At 31.9% G+C, this 22,681-nt stretch overlaps 2 protein-coding genes across 5 annotated transcripts in view; both read right to left on the reverse strand.

The window, feature by feature from the left end:
* LOC137488715 (uncharacterized) overlaps positions 1–22,681 on the reverse strand; it is a 731,364-nt gene that overhangs the window by 368,597 nt on the left and 340,086 nt on the right. The window lies entirely within an intron of this gene.
* ezrb (ezrin b) overlaps positions 1–22,681 on the reverse strand; it is a 58,660-nt gene that overhangs the window by 5,096 nt on the left and 30,883 nt on the right. For all 4 annotated transcript variants that reach the window (XM_087297303.1, XM_087297305.1, XM_087297304.1 and 1 more), the window contains exons 6-12: positions 21,173–21,256; positions 18,439–18,585; positions 11,841–11,937; positions 8,265–8,428; positions 4,272–4,402; positions 1,407–1,567; positions 1,225–1,317 (exon numbers count right to left, since the gene is read on the reverse strand). In XM_087297303.1, coding sequence (XP_087153429.1) covers positions 1,225–1,317; positions 1,407–1,567; positions 4,272–4,402; positions 8,265–8,428; positions 11,841–11,937; positions 18,439–18,585; positions 21,173–21,256 — 877 coding nt within the window. The remainder of the gene's footprint in view (positions 1–1,224; positions 1,318–1,406; positions 1,568–4,271; positions 4,403–8,264; positions 8,429–11,840; positions 11,938–18,438; positions 18,586–21,172; positions 21,257–22,681) is intronic.

Genomic DNA, 22,681 nt, shown 5'->3' on the forward strand with positions numbered 1-22,681 from the left:
AAGTTACAGGCTGTAAAATTATATTATATCTATTAATAAATATTATATCTACTAATAAATATAATAGTTTAGTTGGACCATTATCATAAGTTATTTTGTTCGATAAGCCCTTAGATTTGGCTTTAATACCGACTAATCTAATGTATATGCACAAATATAATATTGTATAGTTTTCCATTAGTAATTTAAAAGATAGATTTGTAAGGGGTGTACTTGTATATGCTGAACACTGCATATCTAATGTGATCAAAACCAGCCAGGAACTACATTAGCTGTGCATTTATCTGGAAATAATAGCACACATTATAATAATCTCCAGCCAATCAGAATCAAGCATTAAACACCCCTGTACACTGTAAAACATTCTTGCTGCATCAAAGTTATTAAATGAATCAAATGTAGGCTTGGGTATCGTTAGAATTTTATCAATTCTGATTCTAATTTAGAACCTTATGGATTTTTAGTTTCGATTCCATTGTAAAACCAACAAAATAAAATAGTCATTTAGGCCCTGCTCACGAGGGAAGTTAGTTCATGTTAACTCATAGTGCATTAACTAATGTTGACAAGCATGAATCTGGATTTTAATAATACATTAACAGATGTTAAACTATGATTAAAAATGCTTTTTGTTGTTCATTATTAGCTTATTTCAGTAAAATACATTAACTAATGAAACCTAAAGTGTGACCAATGTACAAAAAAAATTTTGCATTGTTTAGAATTTACAAGTAAAATCTTATGAACAGCTCCAGATCAATTAAACACACTTCATGAATAAGCTAACCTACGTTATGCATTAAATAATGAAATTATACATTTACCAAATTATAGAATTACCAAAAATGTTAACCAAAAAGTACTTTGGCATTTGTATTTTTATTCAAGTATATATATATATATATATATATTAGGGTTAATATTTGACCCTTGACCACAATATAAACTGTTATCGATGATAATGTTATACTTTTTGCCAAAAAGTATTAAGAATGTCAATAATTTGGGCAAATTTTAAAGTAAATTTATCAGTACTTTGAGTAATTCAGATTGCAGTAATTGTATCTCCAATAACATTGTTCCATCCAAACAAAAGTATATCGACGGAAAGATCATTTCCATAAACGGACACTTATGACTGACTTTGTGGTCCAGAGTCACATTTAAAGTGGGACCTAAACATCTTAAGGTGATATAACCGTTTGAATGTAAATATGGTCTTACTTTGTTCTGCCATGTCTGAGCTTCTTCCTCCTTGCGTTTTTTGGCTTCTTCAAGGAGTGAAATTTTTGCAGTGTATTCTGCCAGCTCAGCAGCCTGAGAGATGAATGAGAGGATTACTGATGTGCGAGAGCTATTTTGACAGCAAAGTAATTTTTTGTGAGAAACAGTGTTTGATTTCTGACCAGCTGCTCCTGACTCTTGAGCTGATCTTGTGCTTGACGGGCCAGCTCCTCCTTGGCGAGCAGTGCTGCCTGTCGCTCGGCCTCCAGTCTAGCGGCTTCTTCATCAGCCAGTCTCCGTTCGTGCTGCAGCTGCATGGCCCTCTGCATCTGCTCCTGCAATTCTGCAAACACATACACACACACACACACTTTTACTTAAAGAACAACCATCAATACAACATAAATATGGTGAGGTTGGGGCCTTGCAGTGAAAAGTGACGAATTCTCCAGTCACAAAACTGGTATGTTAATGAATAGTGTTCAGTTATGTTTATGTCAAGTTATGTTTTAGCAGTCCTTGTAATTAGTCCAATTCGAAGTCCCACCCAAAAATGAAAACAAAATCTGTCATTTACACACCCTGGTGTCATTTCGAACATTGCATACGCTTTATTCCATGGGCCACCAATAAGAGAAAGTTCAGTTAATATGAGCTTTTATTCATTAAAGTCCCACTGACTGAAGCACAAAAAATCTTACACTCATTTCTCCTAAAGCTAAACAGCTGATTTTTACTATTTTTTAATCTACTCAAATTATATCCCAGGGCTCAACTGAACCTTTTTGCTTGGTAGAACTGGTGCTTCTAACTTTAAAAATTTTATTACACCAGCCAAAATTTTGTTGCATCCACCAATTATGAGCACCAATATGACAAGTTTTATATTAAAAGATTTAGTGCATTTGAAATCAACAATAATCAAAACTAACAAACTTGGTTAACGATAATAAGTGTGCTATTCTCAAGGCTGGTGTCTGATATTGCACAGATCCTATTGACATACTTATTAACTTATGACTTATTTGCATATGTCATCTTAATAGCAATATCGGTCTTTTCATGAGCTGCAATATTAGTTTAATCTTAGTGAATGCAAGCACATTAGCGACAGTGTAGGTGGTGTGACAATTTGCATACTGTCGATTAAACAGAACCTCTCATGTTTGATTGTTTAGATGTGGCAAATGCTCTGTCCAACAGATTTTACAGTGAATTCTATGGTCATTTTCATAGCGGACTTCAACCCCCTGAAAGTCTTTTATCGTCTCTTCAAAAAAAAGTAGATGGTGGGTTAACATTCACCACATGATCATTGATCTGATGTCTGATGCCATTATTTGTAACTTTAGGTGGTTTCTAAAACAAAATGTGTCAGTTTTGTTTTCATTCTCATCTTCAGCACTATACATTTTCAGATGACGGGGAGCTACAACTGTGAAGGCAGATGAGGTTGACTGAGTGATTGACCGCTGATATTAACCAATCCATTCGCGTTCAGTGCTAGAGCAGTGGGAAAATAAGAAGAGCTTGAAAGCAAGACAAGCATTGTGGGCTTTGTTTACTGCATTAAGTTGACATGTCAACTGTTTGAAACTAATCCTGAGCACTGTGTTTTGTGTTTCAGGTGCAAAGGTGGGTTTTGAGTGAATTTCTCCTAAATATGCGCATGTGTTGAATATTTTGCAGTGAAAACAGGTCGACTGCAACAATTTTATGCACTTACACAAATACTCCCAGGTATATTTTGAGGTTGCATAGATAAAATTTCAGCGCATATGTGACCAAAACAGCTACAATTTCAGCCCTGTGTCACTATATTTATTGTTTTTTTTTTTTTTTTTAAATAGATAACAATAATTTTGATGATAATTTATATGTATCAATTGAGAGACATGAAAAAATTTGAGCATCTTTAGAGAAAAGTATTAAATTTAACAATAAAATATTGACCATTCTTATATGAATCCTTTCCGGCGATCTCCGGGTCTGACTGAAGCAAATTTAAGCTTAGCTTCGCATAGATCATTGAATTAGATTAGACCATTAGCATCTCGCTCAAAAATAAGCAATAAAAGTTAAGACCATTTTCCCATTTAAAGCTTGACTTTTTTGTAGTTGCATCTTGTAGTAAGACTGAAGAAAAATGTAGAGCTAGGATCTATGATTCCAGCGTAATAATAAAGAAACTTTGCTGCGCAGTAATACGCAGCGCTGTTTCCGAGGCTCTATTTCCAGGTGCTACATAACATCTAAGACATGGTACATCAGCAAAGTAGTTATTGTGTTTATTTTAGTATTACTTTTTAGTTGGTTTGAGAAACATCTTACAAACTTCTTACAAAATTATTTTTATTTAGTTAATACAATATTATTTAAATTAAATAAAAAAACAACTATTGTAAAACATGTTTGGTTTCATTTTTTGGCCGATTGCATCCAGAATTTTTCAGTTTTGAAACCGAAATTTACAGTCATTTCAGCACAAAGTGAATTGAATAATAATAATAACAACAACAACAAGAATATCTTTACCTATTAAAATAATAATTATAATAACAATAAATAAAAAATAATTATTATTAAATGAAATTTAAAAAAAAACATTCATAACCTAGTCTCAAGATATAAAAACATCTATGCTCTGTGTTGAAAACAAAAGAAACATGACATGCGTACAGCGGAAAGAGCTAACAGGTGCAGAATGACACCAGCTTGTGTTTGTGTTACTAGTCAAAGCTTTTGTCAGCCCGAACACTCATGATCAAAGTATAATGTCTCTGCTTTATAAAATAACAAGCTAAAAGGTTACATAAACTGAAAAGACCAAGGCAAGCATATCTGCCTTTACATCTGCATTCATGAGTCACACTTTCCATATGGAATTACAAAGATATAATTTTTATGATATCTATATCTTATATTTGTGCTATTTCACATAAAATTAAACTAATTATGTTTTCAAAAATTAAATACAATTAAAAAAAGGTCTACGATTTTACAGGAAATTACTCAAAATCAAGCATATGGTGTCCCGTTAGACTTACCATTCTCTACTTTTTTGGTCCTCTCCTCGAACTGGTAGAGTTGCATCATCAGCTCCTTTTTCTCTCTTTCCATTTGCTCCTTCTCTCTCTCGATGGCCTCTCGTCTCTTCTTCTCGTTCTCCAGCTGAGCTCTGCAGATAACACACACACACACAACCAAAGAGACACACTGTGACGTTTGCTCAGGACACCTCTGTATAAGCACATAACAATAGTCTCTCAAAGCTAGCCGCCATAAATCGCTAAAACTCATTTTCCTAAGTCAAAGTCTGATGCTAGTAATTCAATGACTTCCGAAAAATAAAATTGGCACCAAAACTTGTAACCAGATTTATATATGATTAATAATAGAATATAAACATATGTTTGTTCAAGATGGGCAAGTATGTACAGTACATTTGATTTTTTAATAAATTTGCAACAATTTCAAAATGTTTTTTTCACACTGTGAATAAGCCTGTAACATAAAAAAATGTGTAAAAAGTGAAGCGCTATGAATACTATGAATATGCACTGTATATATTTTGCTGACGTACGTACTTGCATTGTCCCAAATGTTTTGAAGAATGTTCAAATCCAGAGAAAGGAGCAATTTTAACTGAAGACATGACCTGTGTCCTGTGTCTATGGTAATAATGTCATACACCCTTCATTTGCGGTTTTATAGAAAAAAGAAAAACACCAAAGAGGCTGTAATATGTTGTGTATTTTACTAAAATGCACAGAGCAGCCTTAAAAAAAGAAACATAAAATGTATTTAGTCTTTCCACATGATCATTATTTGAGGAGTCAGACATGGTGGATTGTGGCATAATAAAAGCTCTGCTGCTTTTGTGCCGCTTCATATTCATTTCTCATTCAGTCTCGTTTCGCTTTGACAGCTTTCAGTCTTAAGGTTATTGCACTCTGAACGCTAAATTTTCTTTCGTAATTTTCGCAAGCTAAAAAAAAAAATTCGACCTCATGTTGTGTGAATCGTATTGACACACTGCCTCTGAAACTTTCGTTTGTCATAAAAGTTAAATTTTTTTCCCCTACTTTTCGCCTCAGAAAAAGCTATTTGCAATACAGTAATTTGAGCTACAAATAACTGAAAAAAACAATGCATAAAATAAAAACAGAATCTGGCAGACAGTTGAGAACCCCTAAATACTGGATTTAGTGACTGAAGCACCTCTACCCTGTTGCTGTTTGATGTGTGTTTGTGTGTGTGTGTGTGTGTCCATACATTTGACGTACTTTCCATAGACAATATAATAGAAAGCATGGGTCACTTTCAGTCCACTGCTTCAACCAGTCAACGCAGCCGCCATCTATAATAATATCTATATTGCCAAGTTTTTTTTTAGGTACATGAATGTGTGATGTATCACAAGCAGTGTATCAAAATTCCATCAAAATTTGATTTCTTGAAATAAACTGCATTTCGAGATAATTATAGCGCAGCTCTTTAAGGAGAAGAACTCTCCTTCTCTATAAGCTAGTATCAAATGAACAATTTGTAGCCTATTTCTCTTGCTTTTTCTACTTTGGAGAGGATAGGGGAACAAAGTATTTTAAGGAGATAGGAGACTTAGTACTCATAAGTCTATGACTGGATCATTAATGCAGTGATAAGCTTTTGCTATTTTAGTTGTAACCAATGTATTGTGCAGCCTTTTAACATTTTAAAGGGATAGTTCTTTAAAATTTTACTCCTCGATTTACCCTCAAACTGTACTAACTGCTTTCTTTTGTTAAACAAGATATTTTGAAAAATTATGGAAACCTGTAGCATTAAGATCCACAAAATACTATGAAAATTAATAGCTACCCTTTTCCAGTACTCTACAGCATATCTTCCTTTGTGTTAAACAAGAAAGAAACTCAAAAAGATTTGAGTAAATGATGACAATTTTCATTGTTAGTTGAAAAAACAAAACTTGTAAAGGAAAATGCATCCTGCGACAATATTTAAGGACAACTAATCCAAGATTCATCAAGCTCACACTGTGAAAATGATTGCGGGAGGATTCACCATCACGCATCATTTGTACATGAATGGGGTCGTATGTGCTTTTGTTGACCTTACAGAGCAGTCTTCTATTGTCAAAAATGCTACCTTTGATGCAGAGAAAATGTGATCTTGCATAAGGTTGAAAAATGGCACAAATGAAAACACACTCAAGGCTAAAGGTGGTCTGCGTCAATATCAAAGTAAATAACTTTTGGGTTAAGCAGTAAATCTTTTTCTCTCTCTTTCTCTCTTTCTCTCTTTCTTTCTTTCTTTCTTTCTTTCTTTCTTTCTTTCTTTCTTTCTTTCTTTCTTTCTTTACCTAAAAGAAATACCTAAAAAACTGAATGCAACCTATTAAGCTACCACAAAACAAATCCCTAGGACACTTTGTTAACAAAAATGAATAAATACTGTAATAAATGTAATGTTCAATGTACAAGACCTAACATGAACCAATTTGAACCCTATTATTAATTGTAAAAATATATAAAACAAGTAATAAGTAAAACCAGAAAAAAAGTAAACCAGAACAAAAGCCAAGCTAGAGGAAAATAAACTCAAAACCACCATAAAACATTAAAACAACCCATGCAAAAGCAAAACAAAATACTAAAACCAAGAATCAAAAAAAAAAAAAAAAAAGCGATATACAAATACAAAAAAACAAATACATCCAAGCAACAGGCATAAAAAATAAATAAACAAGAAAATAAAAAAAGTGCAAACAAAAATTCAAAGAAGCCAAAATAAATAGACAATAAAATAAAAATAATTATATAAAATTGACTAAAAAAAAAAAGAAAAAAAAAGAAAGAAAAGAAAAATCGACAATTCTTTTACTGTAAAATGAAAATGTATTTTTACTTTATTTAATTTGTTTACTTACACTAATTTATTTTTTATTTAGACTTGCACTATATAACACTACTGTAACTTTATTTAATATATAAATATATAAATATCCAAAAATCTGAAAAAGCCAAATAAGGGATGGTTCACCCCAAAATAGAAAATAACCTCAATTTATTCTTGATCAAGGGTGTCCAAACTCTGTCGTGGAGGGCCGGTGTGCTAAGTTTAGCTCTAACTTGCTTCAACATACCTGCCAGGAAGTTTCTAGTATTTCTAATAGAGCTTGATTAGCTGGTTCAGATGGGTTAGATTAAGGTTGAAGCTAAACTCTCCAGAACAGCAGCATCCAGTTTGGACACCCCAGTTTTAAACAGTTATATCAACTTCGATTACACGAAAAAATTATTCCTATGGATGTCCATAAGTCCCAGCAAACAGCATTCTTCAAAATATGTTCTTTTGTGTAGAACGAAGGAAAGTCAAACAGGTTTAGAACAAAGATGAGTAAATAATGACAAAACTGTTTTTTTAAAATAAAAGTATCCCTTTAGGAAGCTAATTTGGTATCGTTTATTATTATTATTATTATTATTTTATATTTATTTATTTGTGTGTGTGTGTGTGTGTGTGTGTGTGTGTGTGTGTGTGTGCAGATAACAAAATCAAAACTAAATACATCAACCAAAAACCAAGCAAAAAAAATAAAAACAAGAAATTAAAAATTAAAAATACATCCAAGCAAAAAACAAGCAAAACATATAAAAAAGATTTATACATAAAAAAAAACAAAATAGATGCATACAACAAAGTAAATCAAATCAAAATAAGACCAAAAATAAGCAAAAACCATACAAAAAAAAACAAAAAACAAGCAAAATCAAGACACAACTTTTTTTAAAAACAACTAAAAGGCTTGAAACAAAGCAAAATAAAATAAAAAAAACAAATAAAAAAACAAAAAGGCAAACAAAACAACTATGAAAAAAAGTAAAAGCAAAAGCAAATGAAATGCAAAAAAGCTATAATAAAAAAATGCAAAGACATAAATTTAAATATTTGTGTGTGTGTGTGTGTGTGTTATAAAGTGCAGCATCTGCAGATGACCCAGCATCAGTGGTCACATCGCCATGGAGACTGATCCTCACCTCTCCATCTGTTTCTGTTGTTTCTCCTCTCGAGCCTGAGCTTTCATCTGCTGCACCTCGATGGTATCCGGCTTCCTGCGGCGCATGTACAGCTCGTGGTTCCCCATGCACAGCTGAAGGATGCGCTTATTAATGCGCAAACGTGGAGCGTAGAACACGAAATCCTGCAGGGACAAGAAGACACAGGGGCTCAATAATCAGAATCAGGCTAATAGCTCTTGTGTATTTTTATAATAAAAGTTGTGTAAAAGCTGCAGAATGGGCTCTGACTGTCAGAGATAATACAAGGCCTGTCAGAGGAGATGGACTGCTGTCTTTATCTGCCAAAACAGCATGGCTAAAACTAAAGACTCTTTAATGTCAAACTGCACACATTACACTGATTTACTGCTTGCGTGTTAGAAATAAAGACAGTCAATCCTTAGCACAAATTAACCATCTTTATAAATTGGACAATTTCAGTGTTGCTTTAGTATTACTTGCACACTTTTTAGTGTATATTAACAATTTGAATAAGCTTGTCAGATTTTTTTTCAGTTTTTGTTTTTATTTACATTTTTTATTTATTTTTAAATTATTTTTGTAATAGTCTAATTTAGTTTACATTTAATGCATACTAGTACTTCATCTCCCCTAACATATCTTTCTTTTTATTACATATCCTTAATGCTGCCAAAATATGTTTGTTTTTTGTACATCTGAGACTATTAAAAAAATTATAATAATGAAGAAAAAATATTTCTCAGCTAAAAAGTGTATCTGATTAACTGTTTAATGTTATGTTTTTAGCGTTTAGCAATTTTATTATAAAAAATTAATAAATAAAATAAATGATCTATACATCCATCCATATAATTCTGCAAAAACATTTAAAAATGAATTACCAATATTAACTCCAATTAAATAATCCATTAATTCATCCATACATCCATTTATTTACTTAATTGTTGATTTATTTATTTATTTACTCATTTGTTGATTTATTTACTTATTTATTTATTTACTTATTTGTGGATTCGTTAACTTATTTATTTATTTACTTTTTTGTTGATTGAATTGTTTATTTACTTATTTGTTGATTTACTTATTTATTCACTTATTTGTTGATTTAATTATTTATTTAGTTATTTGTTGATTTATTTATTTACTTATTTGTTGATTTATTTATTTATATATTTATTTATTTACTTATTTGTTGATTTTTTTACTTATTTATTCACTTATTTGTTGATTTGATTAATTATTTACAAATTTGTTGATTTATTTATTTACTTATTTGTTGATTTATTTATTATCTTATTTGTGGAATTATTTATTTATATATTTATTTACTCGATTGTTGATTTATTTAGTCATTTATTGACTTATTTGTTGAATAAATTATTTCTTTACTTATTTGTTGATCGAATAATTTATTTATTTTTTGTTGATTTATTTATTTACTTATTTGTTGATTTATTTATGTGTTGATTTATCAATTTATTAGTTGATTTACTTATTTACTTATTTGTTGATTTATTTATTTATTTACTTAGTTGATTTATTTACTTATTTGTTGATTTAATTATTTACTTATTTATTTACGATTTATTTATTTATTTATTTACTTATTTGTTGATTTATTCAATTCATTTATTTATTTACTTATTTGTTGATTTATTAATTTATTTAGTTATTTATTTATTTACTTATTAGTTGATTTATTTACTTATTTATTGATTTAATTATTTACTTATTTATTTACTTATTTGATTTATTTATTTATATATTCATTTACTCATTTGTTGATTTATTTAGTCATTTATTGACTTATTTGTTGAATGAATTATTTCTTTACTTATTTGTTGATTTATTTACTTATTTATCCACTTATTTGTTGATTGAATAATTTATTTGTTTTTGTTGATTTATTTATTTACTTATTTGTTTATTTTTTCATTTGTTGATTTATCAATTTATTAATTGATTTATTTATTTACTTATTTGTTGATTTATTAAGTTATTTATTTACTTATTAGTTGATTTATTTACTTATTTACTTATTTGTTTATTTAATCATTTACTTATTTATTTACTTATTTAATTAATTTATTTATTTACTTATTTGTTGATTTATTTAATTCATTTATTTACTTATTTGTTGATTTATTTATTTACTTATTTGTTGATTTATTTACGTATTTATTGATTTATTTACTTATGATGAATTATTTATTTATTTCTTGATTCATTTATTTACTTTTTTGTTGATTTATTAAGTTATTTATTTATTTACTTATTAGTTGATTTATTTACTTATTTGTTTATTTAATCATTTACTTATTTATTTACTTAGTTAATTAATTAATTTATTTACTTATTTGTTGATTTATTTAATTCATTTATTTACTTATTTGTTGATATATTTATTTACTTATTTGTTGATTTATTTACGTATTTATTGATTTATTATGATGAATTATTTATTTATTTCTTGATTCATTTATTTACTTTTTTTTGTTGATTTATTTAGTTATTTATTTATTTACTTATAAGATGATTTATTTACTTATTTACTTTTTTGTTGATTTAATTATTTATTTGATTTATTTATTTATTTACTTAATTTTTTACTTTTTTTTATTTGTTGATTTTTTATGTACTTATTAGTTGATTTATTTGTTTATTTATTGATTGATTTATTGACTTGTTTATAAACTTTTTGTTGATTTATTTTGCTTTAGTTATTTTTTAATATTTGTCTTAATTATTTAATTATTTGTTATATTTTATTTATTTGTATTTATTTACTTATGTTTATTTATTTATTTGCATTTTTTTCTTATTAGTTTTTTACTTATTTGTTTTTATTTACTTATTGATTTATTAATTAATTGATTGATATTTGTTTGGTACTTATTTATTTACTTAGTCATTTCTATACTTTATTTGTTTGCTTACTTAGACTTGCATTATATAACGCTACTGTAACTTTATTGTATAAATATAAAAATATCTAAGAAAATACGGAAATGCCAAATAAGTTATAGTTCACCCAAAAATTGAAAATAACCTCATGGTTTATTCTCCCTCATGTTGTTTTAAACCATTTTGCGTTTCTTCCTTCTTTTGAACACAAAAGAAGATACTTTAAAGAATGTTCTTTGCTGGTACCCATTGACTTTGATAACAGGAAAAAATTATTTCCAATAGATGTCCATGGGTGCCAGCAACCCTTCTTCAAAGGATGTTCTTTTGTGTAAAAGAAGAAAAATCAAACAGCTTTAGAACAAGAGAGGATGAGTACAAGATGACAGAATTTTCATTTAATAGAATTATCCCTATAAGAAGCTAATATTTTATTGTTATTATTATCATATTTTTGCAATTAGAAAAAAATGTTCAACTAGTCAAAAGGAATTCATTTAAATAATTTTTGTATGCCTACAATTTGTAACATAGATCTTACATAAAAGCTTTGTTTGTATATCAGATTATAATAAAACAAGTTTCATTCTCGTCAAAGCAGTTTTTCCGTTTCAGGCGGGGACTGAGAGGAATGAAGGCGTCTTGTGTGGCAATCGCAGTTTCACTTACTGGAGCCTTTTTATCTATGGGCTTGATGACAAACTTCTTATCGTTGAAGGAAATGTTTCGGATTTCGCTCCAGGGGAATCCAATTTTTGGAGTGAGTCTGCAAAGACAAGGATGTAAAGACATGAGCCATGTTTTCAGTATAAATACACACAAGTCCTAAAAACAAACACAGTATGGTGGCTAAAACACGAAATCTCGAAATTTAAAGGGATATTTCACCCAAAATGAAACTATCTCTTGCCCATCCTCCCTTTTTTCTTGTTAAACGAAAGATATTTCGAAGAATTTTTGAAAGTGGTAGCCATAGACTTGGCTAATTATAAAAATACAAATGGCTGCTAGTTTTATTTGTTTAACAGAAGAAACTCAATGTCCGTAAGTTTCATTTTTGGGTGATCTGTCCCTTTAAAAAGGTTCAGAAAGTCTGTAATGCTTTGAGAATGTTGCAACGCAGGCACAGCAGTCCGACATCAGGAATGTGAGGACAAGGAAGAGCTTGTGTTTAGCGTGAGCGATGACATCATGTGTGTGTGTGTTGTCTTTGTGCTGCTCATAGGAGTGGTGTTACAGATACGCCTTCGCCTCCCCGCCTGCATGGCACAATGTCTCTGTGCGCAGATCAGACAACACCAGTCTGTGACACGCCACGAACGCTCCCTAAAACACATGACATTCGATTCAACATAAAACATAATGGCGGTGGAAATGTTACACATTTAAGGCAGGACTCTATCAGGGTTGGAAAAATAACTCATAGTTAGAACCAACTTCCCATGTTGATTGATTACATTAAGAATTGTAAAGCGGCAAGTTTGCTAAACCTTTTTGTGTAATTACGCAAACAATTTCTAATTAAACTAGCCATTGAATCCTATTTGCTCTGCAATTCCTGTGTAGTCCATTTTATGCTTGTGCACCACCTCATTGTGTTTTACTTTAACTTCACCAATCGCCAGTCTTATTGGTGGGTCAAGCTAGAGGCATTTTTATTTTTATTCTTATATAAAGCACAGGGTTGTTGAACAAGACTAAAGGGCTTTATTATGTGAAAACAACCAATCTGGATTACCTTTATCCTGCTTTTTACACAACTAACTGCCCCAAAACATACAAATTAGACAAAACATTGTTCTGAGCTGTAATAGTTTATTAATTCTCGCAAAGCTGACAGATACACCAAGGGCTGATGGAGTATACACTAACCATGGCATTATAAAGACGAGCAGATACATATAAATATGGAGGTAAATATATGGACATGAACATATTCATTGACAGTCAAGATGAGTCTGTTATTTAGCAAAAGAACAATGTTTAAATAGATCACTAGTTTCTAGTTTAAATAAAACTAACTCCAATTAATATTTAGTAAAATTGATTTATTATTTATCTACTTATTTATGGATTTATTTATTTCTTGTTTACTTTTTTAAATTTATTTATTTAAGAATTTATTTATTTACTTGTTTATTTATGCTATCTTTGAAAGAAATACTTTGGAATGTCACAACATCAGAATCAAAAATCACAGACAATCGTGTAATAAGTATAAAGTACATCCAGGAAGTTGTTATCGCAGAATAACACCCGACAGGCTGCAAAGCACTGTTAGTATAAAGGCTATATTATTCCTCTGCGTTAAGTGATTGCCATAACCCATAGATGTGCATTTATGCCTTGCGTTTGTGTTGCTCTGCCAGATAGTGTTTTAAAAGTGTCAATATGCTTTCTATGTTCCTCTGTGTTGAGTTTCTTCACCAGTGTTTTGTTCGCACTGGTAACACCTGTAATGCTAACTGACTGTGCAAGTAGCTTAAAGTCACTTATTCAGAGGCGGGAATCGGCACTTCACTTTTTCCAAATTTTTTTATATTACAGCCTTATTCAAAAAATTATTAAATTCATTGATTCCTATAATTACCATAATGACAATGTGAAAAAATATTTTCGAAATTGTTACAAAAAAAAACAGAAAAAAATCTCATGTACATAAGTATTCACAGCCTTTGCAGTGAAGCTCTAAATTGAGCTCAAGTACATTCTGTTTCCCTTGATCATTCTTGAGATGTTTCAGCAACTTATAGGAGTTTACCTGTGGTATATTCAGTTGATTGGACATGATTTGAAAAGACATACACCCGTCTATATAAGGTCCCAGAGTTGACAGTACATGTCAAAGCATAAACCAAGCATGAAAACAAGGGAATTGTCTGTAGACCTCAGAGACAGGATTGTCTTAAGGCACAAGACTGGGGAAGGTTACAGAAAAAAACGTCTGCTCCTCTGAAAGTTCCAACAAGCACAGTAGCCTCCATCACTCATAAGTGGAAGATGTTTGTAACCACCAGGATTCTGAGCTGAGTGATCGGGGAGAAGTGCCTTAGTCAGGATGGTGATCAATAACTCGATGGTCACTCTGTCTGAGCTCCAGCATTCTTCTGTGGAGAGAGGAAAACCATATAGAAGGATAACCATCTGTGCAGCAATCCACCAATCAGGCCTGTATGGTAGAGTAGCCAGACGAAAGCCACTCCCAGCCCGGAGAAAAGCAGGCACCGCTCATCACCAGACTAATATCATCCCTACAGTGAAGCATGGTGGTGGCAGCATCATGCTGTGGGGATGTTTTTCAGCAGCAGGATCTGGATGACTAGTCAGGATAGAGGGAAAGATGAATGCAGCATTGTACAGAGACATCCTGAATGAATACCTGCTTCAGAGTGCTCTTGACCTCAAACTAGGGCGACGTTTCCAGTAGGACAATGACTCAAAGCACACCACCAAAATATCAATGGAGTGGCTTTACAACAACTTAGTGAATGTCCTTAAGTGGCCCAGCCAGAGTCCTGACCTAAATCCTATTAAACAACTCTGGAGAGATCTAAAAATGGCTGTACACTGTTGCTTCCCATCCAACGTGATAGAGCTTGAGAGGTACTGCAAAGAGGAATGGGCAAAAATTCCCAAAGACAGGTGTGCCAAGCTTGTGGCATCATATTCAAAAAAACTTGAGGCTGTAATTGCTGCCAAAGGTTCATCAACAAAATATTGAGCAAAGGCTGTGAATACTTCTGTACATATGATTTTCATGTTTTTAATATTTTTTAAATTTGCAACAATTTCAAAAAATCTTTTCAAATTGTCATTATGGGGTAATGTGTGTAGAATTGAGGAAATAATTTAATTGAATCCATTTTGAAATAAGGCTGTAACAAAGAAATTTGGAAAAAGTCAACCATTATGATTACTTTCCAGATGCACTGTAAACACAAAACAAAAGTCTCCATCTGGTGCTCTTCAGCTAGCTCCTCAGCCTCACCCACACTCATCAATGCTATAAAGCTGACCAATCGCAGAGCTTGTGTTATGCACATCACAATATGCAGTTAATTTTTTTTTCTAAGCAGTGCATCATGGGAACCCATGGCGAAGGGTATGTGACTGTTTGAAGACTAGCATATATATATATATGGATGCGAATATATTCACTGATGGTCAAGGTGATTTGAAGTTCCACAATGAGTCTGCGTTATTTAATGGATGTTTTCTGTGAAAGAAAAAATGTGGAATATTGTGACTTACCAATCAGAATAGACTATCCTAAAGAGCCATATAATAAGTAAGGGGTTCAAGTACATACAGGAGGTTATCACAGATTAACGCCCAGCAGGCTTATCTGCAGCCTGATGTGAAGCACTGATGTTTAGAGACTGAATTATACTTCTGCGTCGAGCAATCACCGTAACCCACGATGTATGCCTCACACCTAGCCATTCATTTATATTTCAGCAATCTGTCTGTGTTGCTCTGATAACAACATTTCCAAAGTGCAAGCTGGCAGTGAGGTTTCTATGTTCCTCTGTGTTGAGTTTCTTCGCGGGTGTTTTGTTAACACCGGAAATATAATATTTGGAGCTCCACTATAGGACTTGAACCTTGTTAAATACTTGTGCCTTTGGATTGTCTGCTCTCCCTTGGCCCGCTTACAGTCATCAATGCTACCAAGCTGACTAATCACATAGCTTGTGCTACGCTTCGTTGCAATGTGTAGTTACAATTTTTGAGAGGTGTGCATCAGGATTGGGTTAGTCATGGCGAAAAGGTATGTGACTGTTCAAAGACAAGCATATACAGTGCTCAACTCGTTAATTGAAGGAGTTACATTCTAAAAAATAACCCACAATAGATGAAATCTGCAAAGTACTGAGCTTTATTTTTTCAGTTGTCATAGATGTTTTAATGCTGTAAAACTGAATGTAACAAACCCAAGATTTATTCATTTTGCAATGGCACCTTACAGCCGCGTAACTTTTATCTTTCTTTAAGCGTGTCTAAAAGTCCAACTTTTTGTGCTATAGTTAGCTACCCCAGGTGCCATTGACAGTGCAGAACATTTCGTCAACATTATTGGGTTTGTTGGGAGCACTTCAGAGTCACACTGCTAGCGATCAGAGCTTTATGTAAATTTAGCAAGCTGAACACATTCTGTACTGGCATGGAGCAGATTGACTTACAATGGTTTACAGCCAATCAGGACGCAGAACATGTGGCGTGTTATGATTCGTAGCACCTGCGGTAGCTAACCATAGCACTAAATGCGACTAAAGGCTTCGACACACCAGGACAATTGACGATAATCATTTGTCCTGGTGTGCAAAAGCCTTTAGAGTGGAAGGTTTTTACAGATAGGATTTTTGGCGCATCTCCTGTGGACATCCAATTATAGTTTTATATTTGTGGTGTTTTGGAAGAATTATGGTACACATTGCGGTATAAAACTTTATCTGTGATATTAAAATTAAAGGATAGAGAATCCACCTATACGTTTTCATTAGCACATCTCATTTTTACTTACTATTTTGCAAGATTACCTCTTATTTAACTCCTGCAAGTCATCAAAGAGGGCCAGTTTTGCCCTTGTAAGGCGATGACTATACATTCACTTTGTAACAGTGTGTCTCTTACGCTTAGCTCTGATTGGCTCTGTAGGGAATGGAGCTCCAGAGAGATTAGTGTGTGACTTACCCTGCATGGAATGGAGCTTAAAGAGAAAATCTGCCTGCTTATTTTATATTCCCGTGGACTGAAGGAACAGGACTTGTATCACTTATTTTTATTCAGAAAAATCCACGATGGTCAATTTTAAGCATTTATATAAAACAATTTGACATATGATTTCTCAATATGACATCTAATCTTATTACTACTACTATTATTGGTTCCACTTTATTTTATAATGTTCTTGGCACGTAACATGCTTTTACTTTACAATTAACAATAAATTAAGCATAACAACATGCAACTAATAATATGCATTTGTTTAAACAATAATCATTATTACTATTACTGGTTCCACTTTATTTTATAGTGATCTTGGCAGATTTTACATGTACTTACTTTACAATAACACTTGATTAAGCATAATAGCATGTAACTAAGCCTATACCAAACCCTACTGCTAATCCTAAGGTAAGTACATGTTGTTTATTAATTTTACATGATACTTAAATGTATCATTACACCACAACAAATCACCTTAAGATTAAGAGTGTTGATAGATTGATGGTTAAGTGTGTAACCTTGTGTTGCTAATAAAAGATTTGTTTTCAGATTGGTTTGGGCATACTGATAAGCGAAGGAACAGATTTTGTTTGGAATCGGTTTGTCTGAGAAAGTCTCCACCATTTTTAAAATTACCTTTTTTTTTTTTCTAAAAAGAAACTTAATGGTCTAAAACTACTTGAGGGTCATTATAAAGAAGAGTAAATGTTCCTTTTTGGGTGAAAAAAAAAAATTGGGTGGCTATAAAAGGCAGAGCGCACATGCTTTAGAGACCGATCTGTTGTGTGGAACAAGGATGTGGGTCACTCAGCTGACACGGTGCAGCTAAAACAACACAAACACAAGCAAGGATCCAACGAATGTAAACTATTTTCATGACTTGTTGTGCAACATGGTTCCTTATCTTAACATGTGTGCTTGTGAAGCCTTGTCTCAGTCACACACACACACACAATTCCTTGCCCAGTGTTTTCAAGGACTGCACAGCTTGAAAAACCAGTCTTTGTTGCTATGGTTAAAATAGAGGGCATTGTGAGGAAAAAGCCATTAGTGGCCACTGCACTTATGTACACACACACACATACATAGCTGTCAGTGTTCAGGGAACAATATAAATAGTGTAAAAAAATAAATAAATAAATAAAAGTGCATCGTGTTTAAAGAATCATGTCCTCAAATTACAAATGTCACTGAAAATTAGCAACACGCTTGGCAATTATCACAGGCTGGTGTAAATAACTGCAGGTACATTAAGCACTTTCCATTCATTTTCCTTAAACTGTAATGATATAAAACAACTTCTTATTTACAGTAAACTGAATGCATTGTTTATATAAACTAATGTGCAAATGTTATGGGAAGCATTTGATTCTGCTACTAAATGTTCTTGAACTTCTTGTTAACATTTTGAAAAAAATTAACAGAGCTGACAGAGATGCAGGCGAAAAAATATATAGCTATATTTTGAGGAAAAGAGCCTTTAGGTTTCATTGATGGCAGTATTTTAGACTTGAATAAAGGGAAAGGCTAAACTCACTTGTCGTCTTTCTCATAGATATTTAGGCCCAGGGCATCCACACCCAGCCACAGCTCTGTTCCCTTCTTGTTCTTGATGTCAAAATAGTTCACGCCGTACATTTCCAGATCCTGAGCGATTTTCAAATACTCCAGCATTGCGTCCTCTCTAGGAACACAAATACAACATCAATCTTTCTGCTTTAAAATATGTTTACTTTAATGTGTTACTTGCCATTTGTTTGCATATATCAGTAAAGTTTACTAGCAAATCAAAATGGATTTAAAGAAAATCCCACAGAGTATGTTATCAGTTTAGGGTTTCACATATTACATAACATTGTGCAAATAGATTGCATAACCATACGCTTAATAATCACATAACACAGATAAATAAATGCTTTGCAGATGAAAAGTACTTGATTAAGTGGTGTTACTGTTAACTAAAATCATGTATTTATTTAAAAAAAAGTCAACTAAAATTGATTTGTTTATTTATGTCTACCAAAAAACAACAAATCTGATTTTAAAGAATTAAACGAGCCTAAACTAAACTAACTTCCTGTTAAAAACTAAACAGGAAATAAAAACTAAAGCAAAACAATAAGATTCAAAAAATAAATAAATGCTGTAATAACAACATATAAATAATCCTAAAATAGCCCTTGTACTGTATCCAAAAGAAATGATTTCACAAACATGGAAACTAATTACACGCAAGCAAATTGTCTGCTTCAAAGTTTGAATCATTAAATACATTTTTAAACATAAAACATCAAAATGTGGCCAAAAATAATTCTGACCTGTACTCATTTAAAAAAAACTATAAAACCATAAAATTCTCACAGTAAACTTTATTATAGTGTAAAGGAGTAAGAAGTACTCATATTGCTGAGAAACTAAACCTGTGTCCCAAATGCCACACTATCCATTTATGCACTTACACACTCAACAGCATAGTATATGCATGCAGTGTCGTCCCAAATGGAGCAGCACTAATGTTTTATTACTAAGCGGAAATTCAAACCTTTTCCCAGATAACGTTTGGCGGTTGCCAAATTAGTGAAATAAATGACAAAACTTACAAATAATACCTGCCATGAGTATAACCACATTCACCATCATGAGGCAGCAGTCACTCTCGTAGGAGAATTTTGCTTTCGCAATCTAAAATAAATGAAGTAATCCAACATCTGTGCCCAACAGCTCTGACGCTTTCGCTATGTGAGCAAAGCAGCGGCTATTGATTGTGTGAAGTGTCCAACATAACATACTTCATATTAAGATTAAATAAGTGCATCATCCAGGTATTTAAAGTGCACTTATTATTTTTAGAGTTTTCAGTGTGAATGCAATACTTGCACTATTTACACTACAAAATTGTTTCGAATAGTGCATAAGTTCATGATTTGGGATGCACCTTAAATCATTTGAATTATACAGATTTAAAATGATAACATTTTTAATTAGTAATAATTAGTAGGGCCAGACAGAATCTGCAGACATTTTTGCTATTTCTGCAGAGAACTTCGTAAAAAAATAAAAATAAAATAAAAATAAATAAATAAATAAATCTGTGAATTTATGCAGAATGATTTTAGTTAGGATCATAATATATAAAATAATAATAATAGCTTTTTTAACTTTTATTTAACGTTTCCAAAACAAATCCATCTAAATACACTTAATTCGTAACGAAGCAAGTCTCTCATGTAATATATCTACTAAAAGACAGAAAAAATGACTTTACAAACTGTATTGTAAATAAATCAAATTAACACTCAGTCAGTATTTATGAAATTAATTTAAAAACTGAATGAATATATAAATGTACACACATTTACACAAGTTAATACATAGACTCAATGACGACCTCAAAATCTGTGGATTTCTGCACGCTCAGATTCCATGTGGGCCTAGCAAATAGCAATTAGTACTTTTTCAGGTTGCATTGTGATCCTTTTTAGAAGTCTTTTAGAATTATATGTCCTCAAACAATTCTAATATAGCTCAGACAGATTTGTGGTGTATATATCGTTCCACTGAATGATGGCATCTTAGTATGTTTCTACTGTAAATCATGGTTTTAAAAAAATGCACGATAGTTGATCATCACTCTGATGCTAGGAAAAACTTGTTTTTTTCATTTGATCCATTAAGACCCTCAATAAGTTACTTTTTCATATACTGCTATATGGTTTCATGCGTGTATAGATTTATTTATTTATTTATATTTATATATATATATATATATATATATATATATATATATATATATATATATATATATATATATATATATATGGTTTAATATATGATTTATTTACAATACAGTTTATAAAGTAATATTTTCTGTCTTTTAGTAGATATATTATATGAGAACATTGCTTGGTTTACCAAATAAGTGAATCTAATTGGATTTGCATTGTAAACATTGAATAAAAGTTCAAAAGCTATTGTTTTTTTTATTCCATATAATAAGTTTAGTTAAGAAACAAATCATTCTGCATAAATCCACTGTTTTTTTTCTCTGCAGAAATAGCAAAAAATGTACACAGATTCTGTTTGGTCCTGAGCATAAGAAACCAACAGTTACACCCATTTTACACTGAATACCAGCATGTTGATATATGTAAAATCTAAGAATGAAATCATCTATAATTAACTATAATTAATGGATTCACACTGCAATACAAATTCTACAGCTTCATCTAATATTGTACATCCCAAATGACTACAGTAAATGTCAAATTTACCTGAGCATCCCCCGATGTTCCTCGTGCCACACCTGAATCCTCTCCTCCCACTGTTCCCGTGACAACTTGTGCTGATCCAGAACCCTGCAGGACACAATAACGAAGAAAATGCTGTAGACATAGTAAAGGATCACAATCTAAATGGACAGAGTGTGATCAATGAGGCTTGGATGGTTAGCATTGTTATCAGGTGTGACACAAAAATGATGATTAGTTTCGATTGATTCGTGTACAAGTCCAGCTTTGGAGTGTTAAAAGCTGTGTGCAGATGTAAAAACTAAATGTAATAAAATAGCTTTTATGTTTTTGTTGTTCATTTCAGCTGATCACACAGAGTGAGGTGTCTGAAGTAAAGGGCAACTCATTAAAGTATCATCAAATTGACCACCTCTTAAAAAAGGAAACTAAAATGTGAATCAAGCTCAGGCTGAAGGAAATGTAAATTAATGTACATTTACATCTGTGCAGCCGAGCTCAAACAAACCTTTCTAGAATAATGAAGGATAGGATGCATGAAAAGAAAGTTTAGCAATCTTAAAGAATATTTCAAGTTTGCATTTCATTTTAATGGATACTGAATCTGTATTTTTTGTTTTGTGATAATGTGTAAATACATTTTTGTATTTAATGCCATGTCCACACCTATACATTTTCCTTTAAAACGACTATTGTTCGATCCGCTTTGGCCTTCCGTCTATATTGAGGTGGCATTTTTAGGAAATGTAAGCATATGTTTTTTTTTAAAAACTGTCAAAAAGTGACATTTTTATGATTTCAGAGTGTGGACTGTGAAAACGTGTACTTTCGAAAAATATGACACATTTTATGCAATCATGAGACTAATTCGTCTAACATGGTGGACGACACTGTAAAGCAGAAGTTTTGAATACTGTCCTTTTTGACAGTTTTATTAAAGGAGCTGTGTGTAAGTTCTTGAGTCTTCTAAAGCATGAAAATACCATCATATGTTTTCAGATATATAAGAAACATGCTAAGTGAACATTCTTGTTTATCTGAAAAACAATGCTAAAGTCAGATATTCTGCTTTGAAAAGTGTGTTAGATGCCGGTAAGGCTGTCTTTGTTTTGGTACATTGAACCCCCTTTGCCAATATAGCTAATTATATTTAAGCTCCCAGCGTATTTCATTTATTCAATCAGAAAGCTCTCAGAGAATGTGTCCGCGATTGAAATGCAACCTCTGGTGGACAGCCGTAGACTCCGAAAAGCGATGCAGTTTCAGAGTTCCACGAGGTGGTAATTAGCAAATAATATAAACATTACAAGTGTAAATATTAGGTGAACAGGTTACATTGTGATCTCGTGTCCTAACAACACGCTACGTGACATATTTGCAGTTATAAGTGATACTGTTTGCACCAGACGAAACATGACAGAAATCATGATTAAAGATTAATTTAAAAGATTAAGGTCAGTTTGTACATGCTCCATACTGTCTCTCTTTAAAGAAAATGGAATGTTTACTGAAAGCTATTCAGCGATGGAAGCA

The sequence above is a fragment of the Danio rerio genome, chromosome 20 (assembly GCF_052040795.2).
Source record: "Danio rerio strain M-AB ecotype USA chromosome 20, GRCz13ab, whole genome shotgun sequence".
Lineage (NCBI taxonomy): Eukaryota > Metazoa > Chordata > Actinopteri > Cypriniformes > Danionidae > Danio > Danio rerio.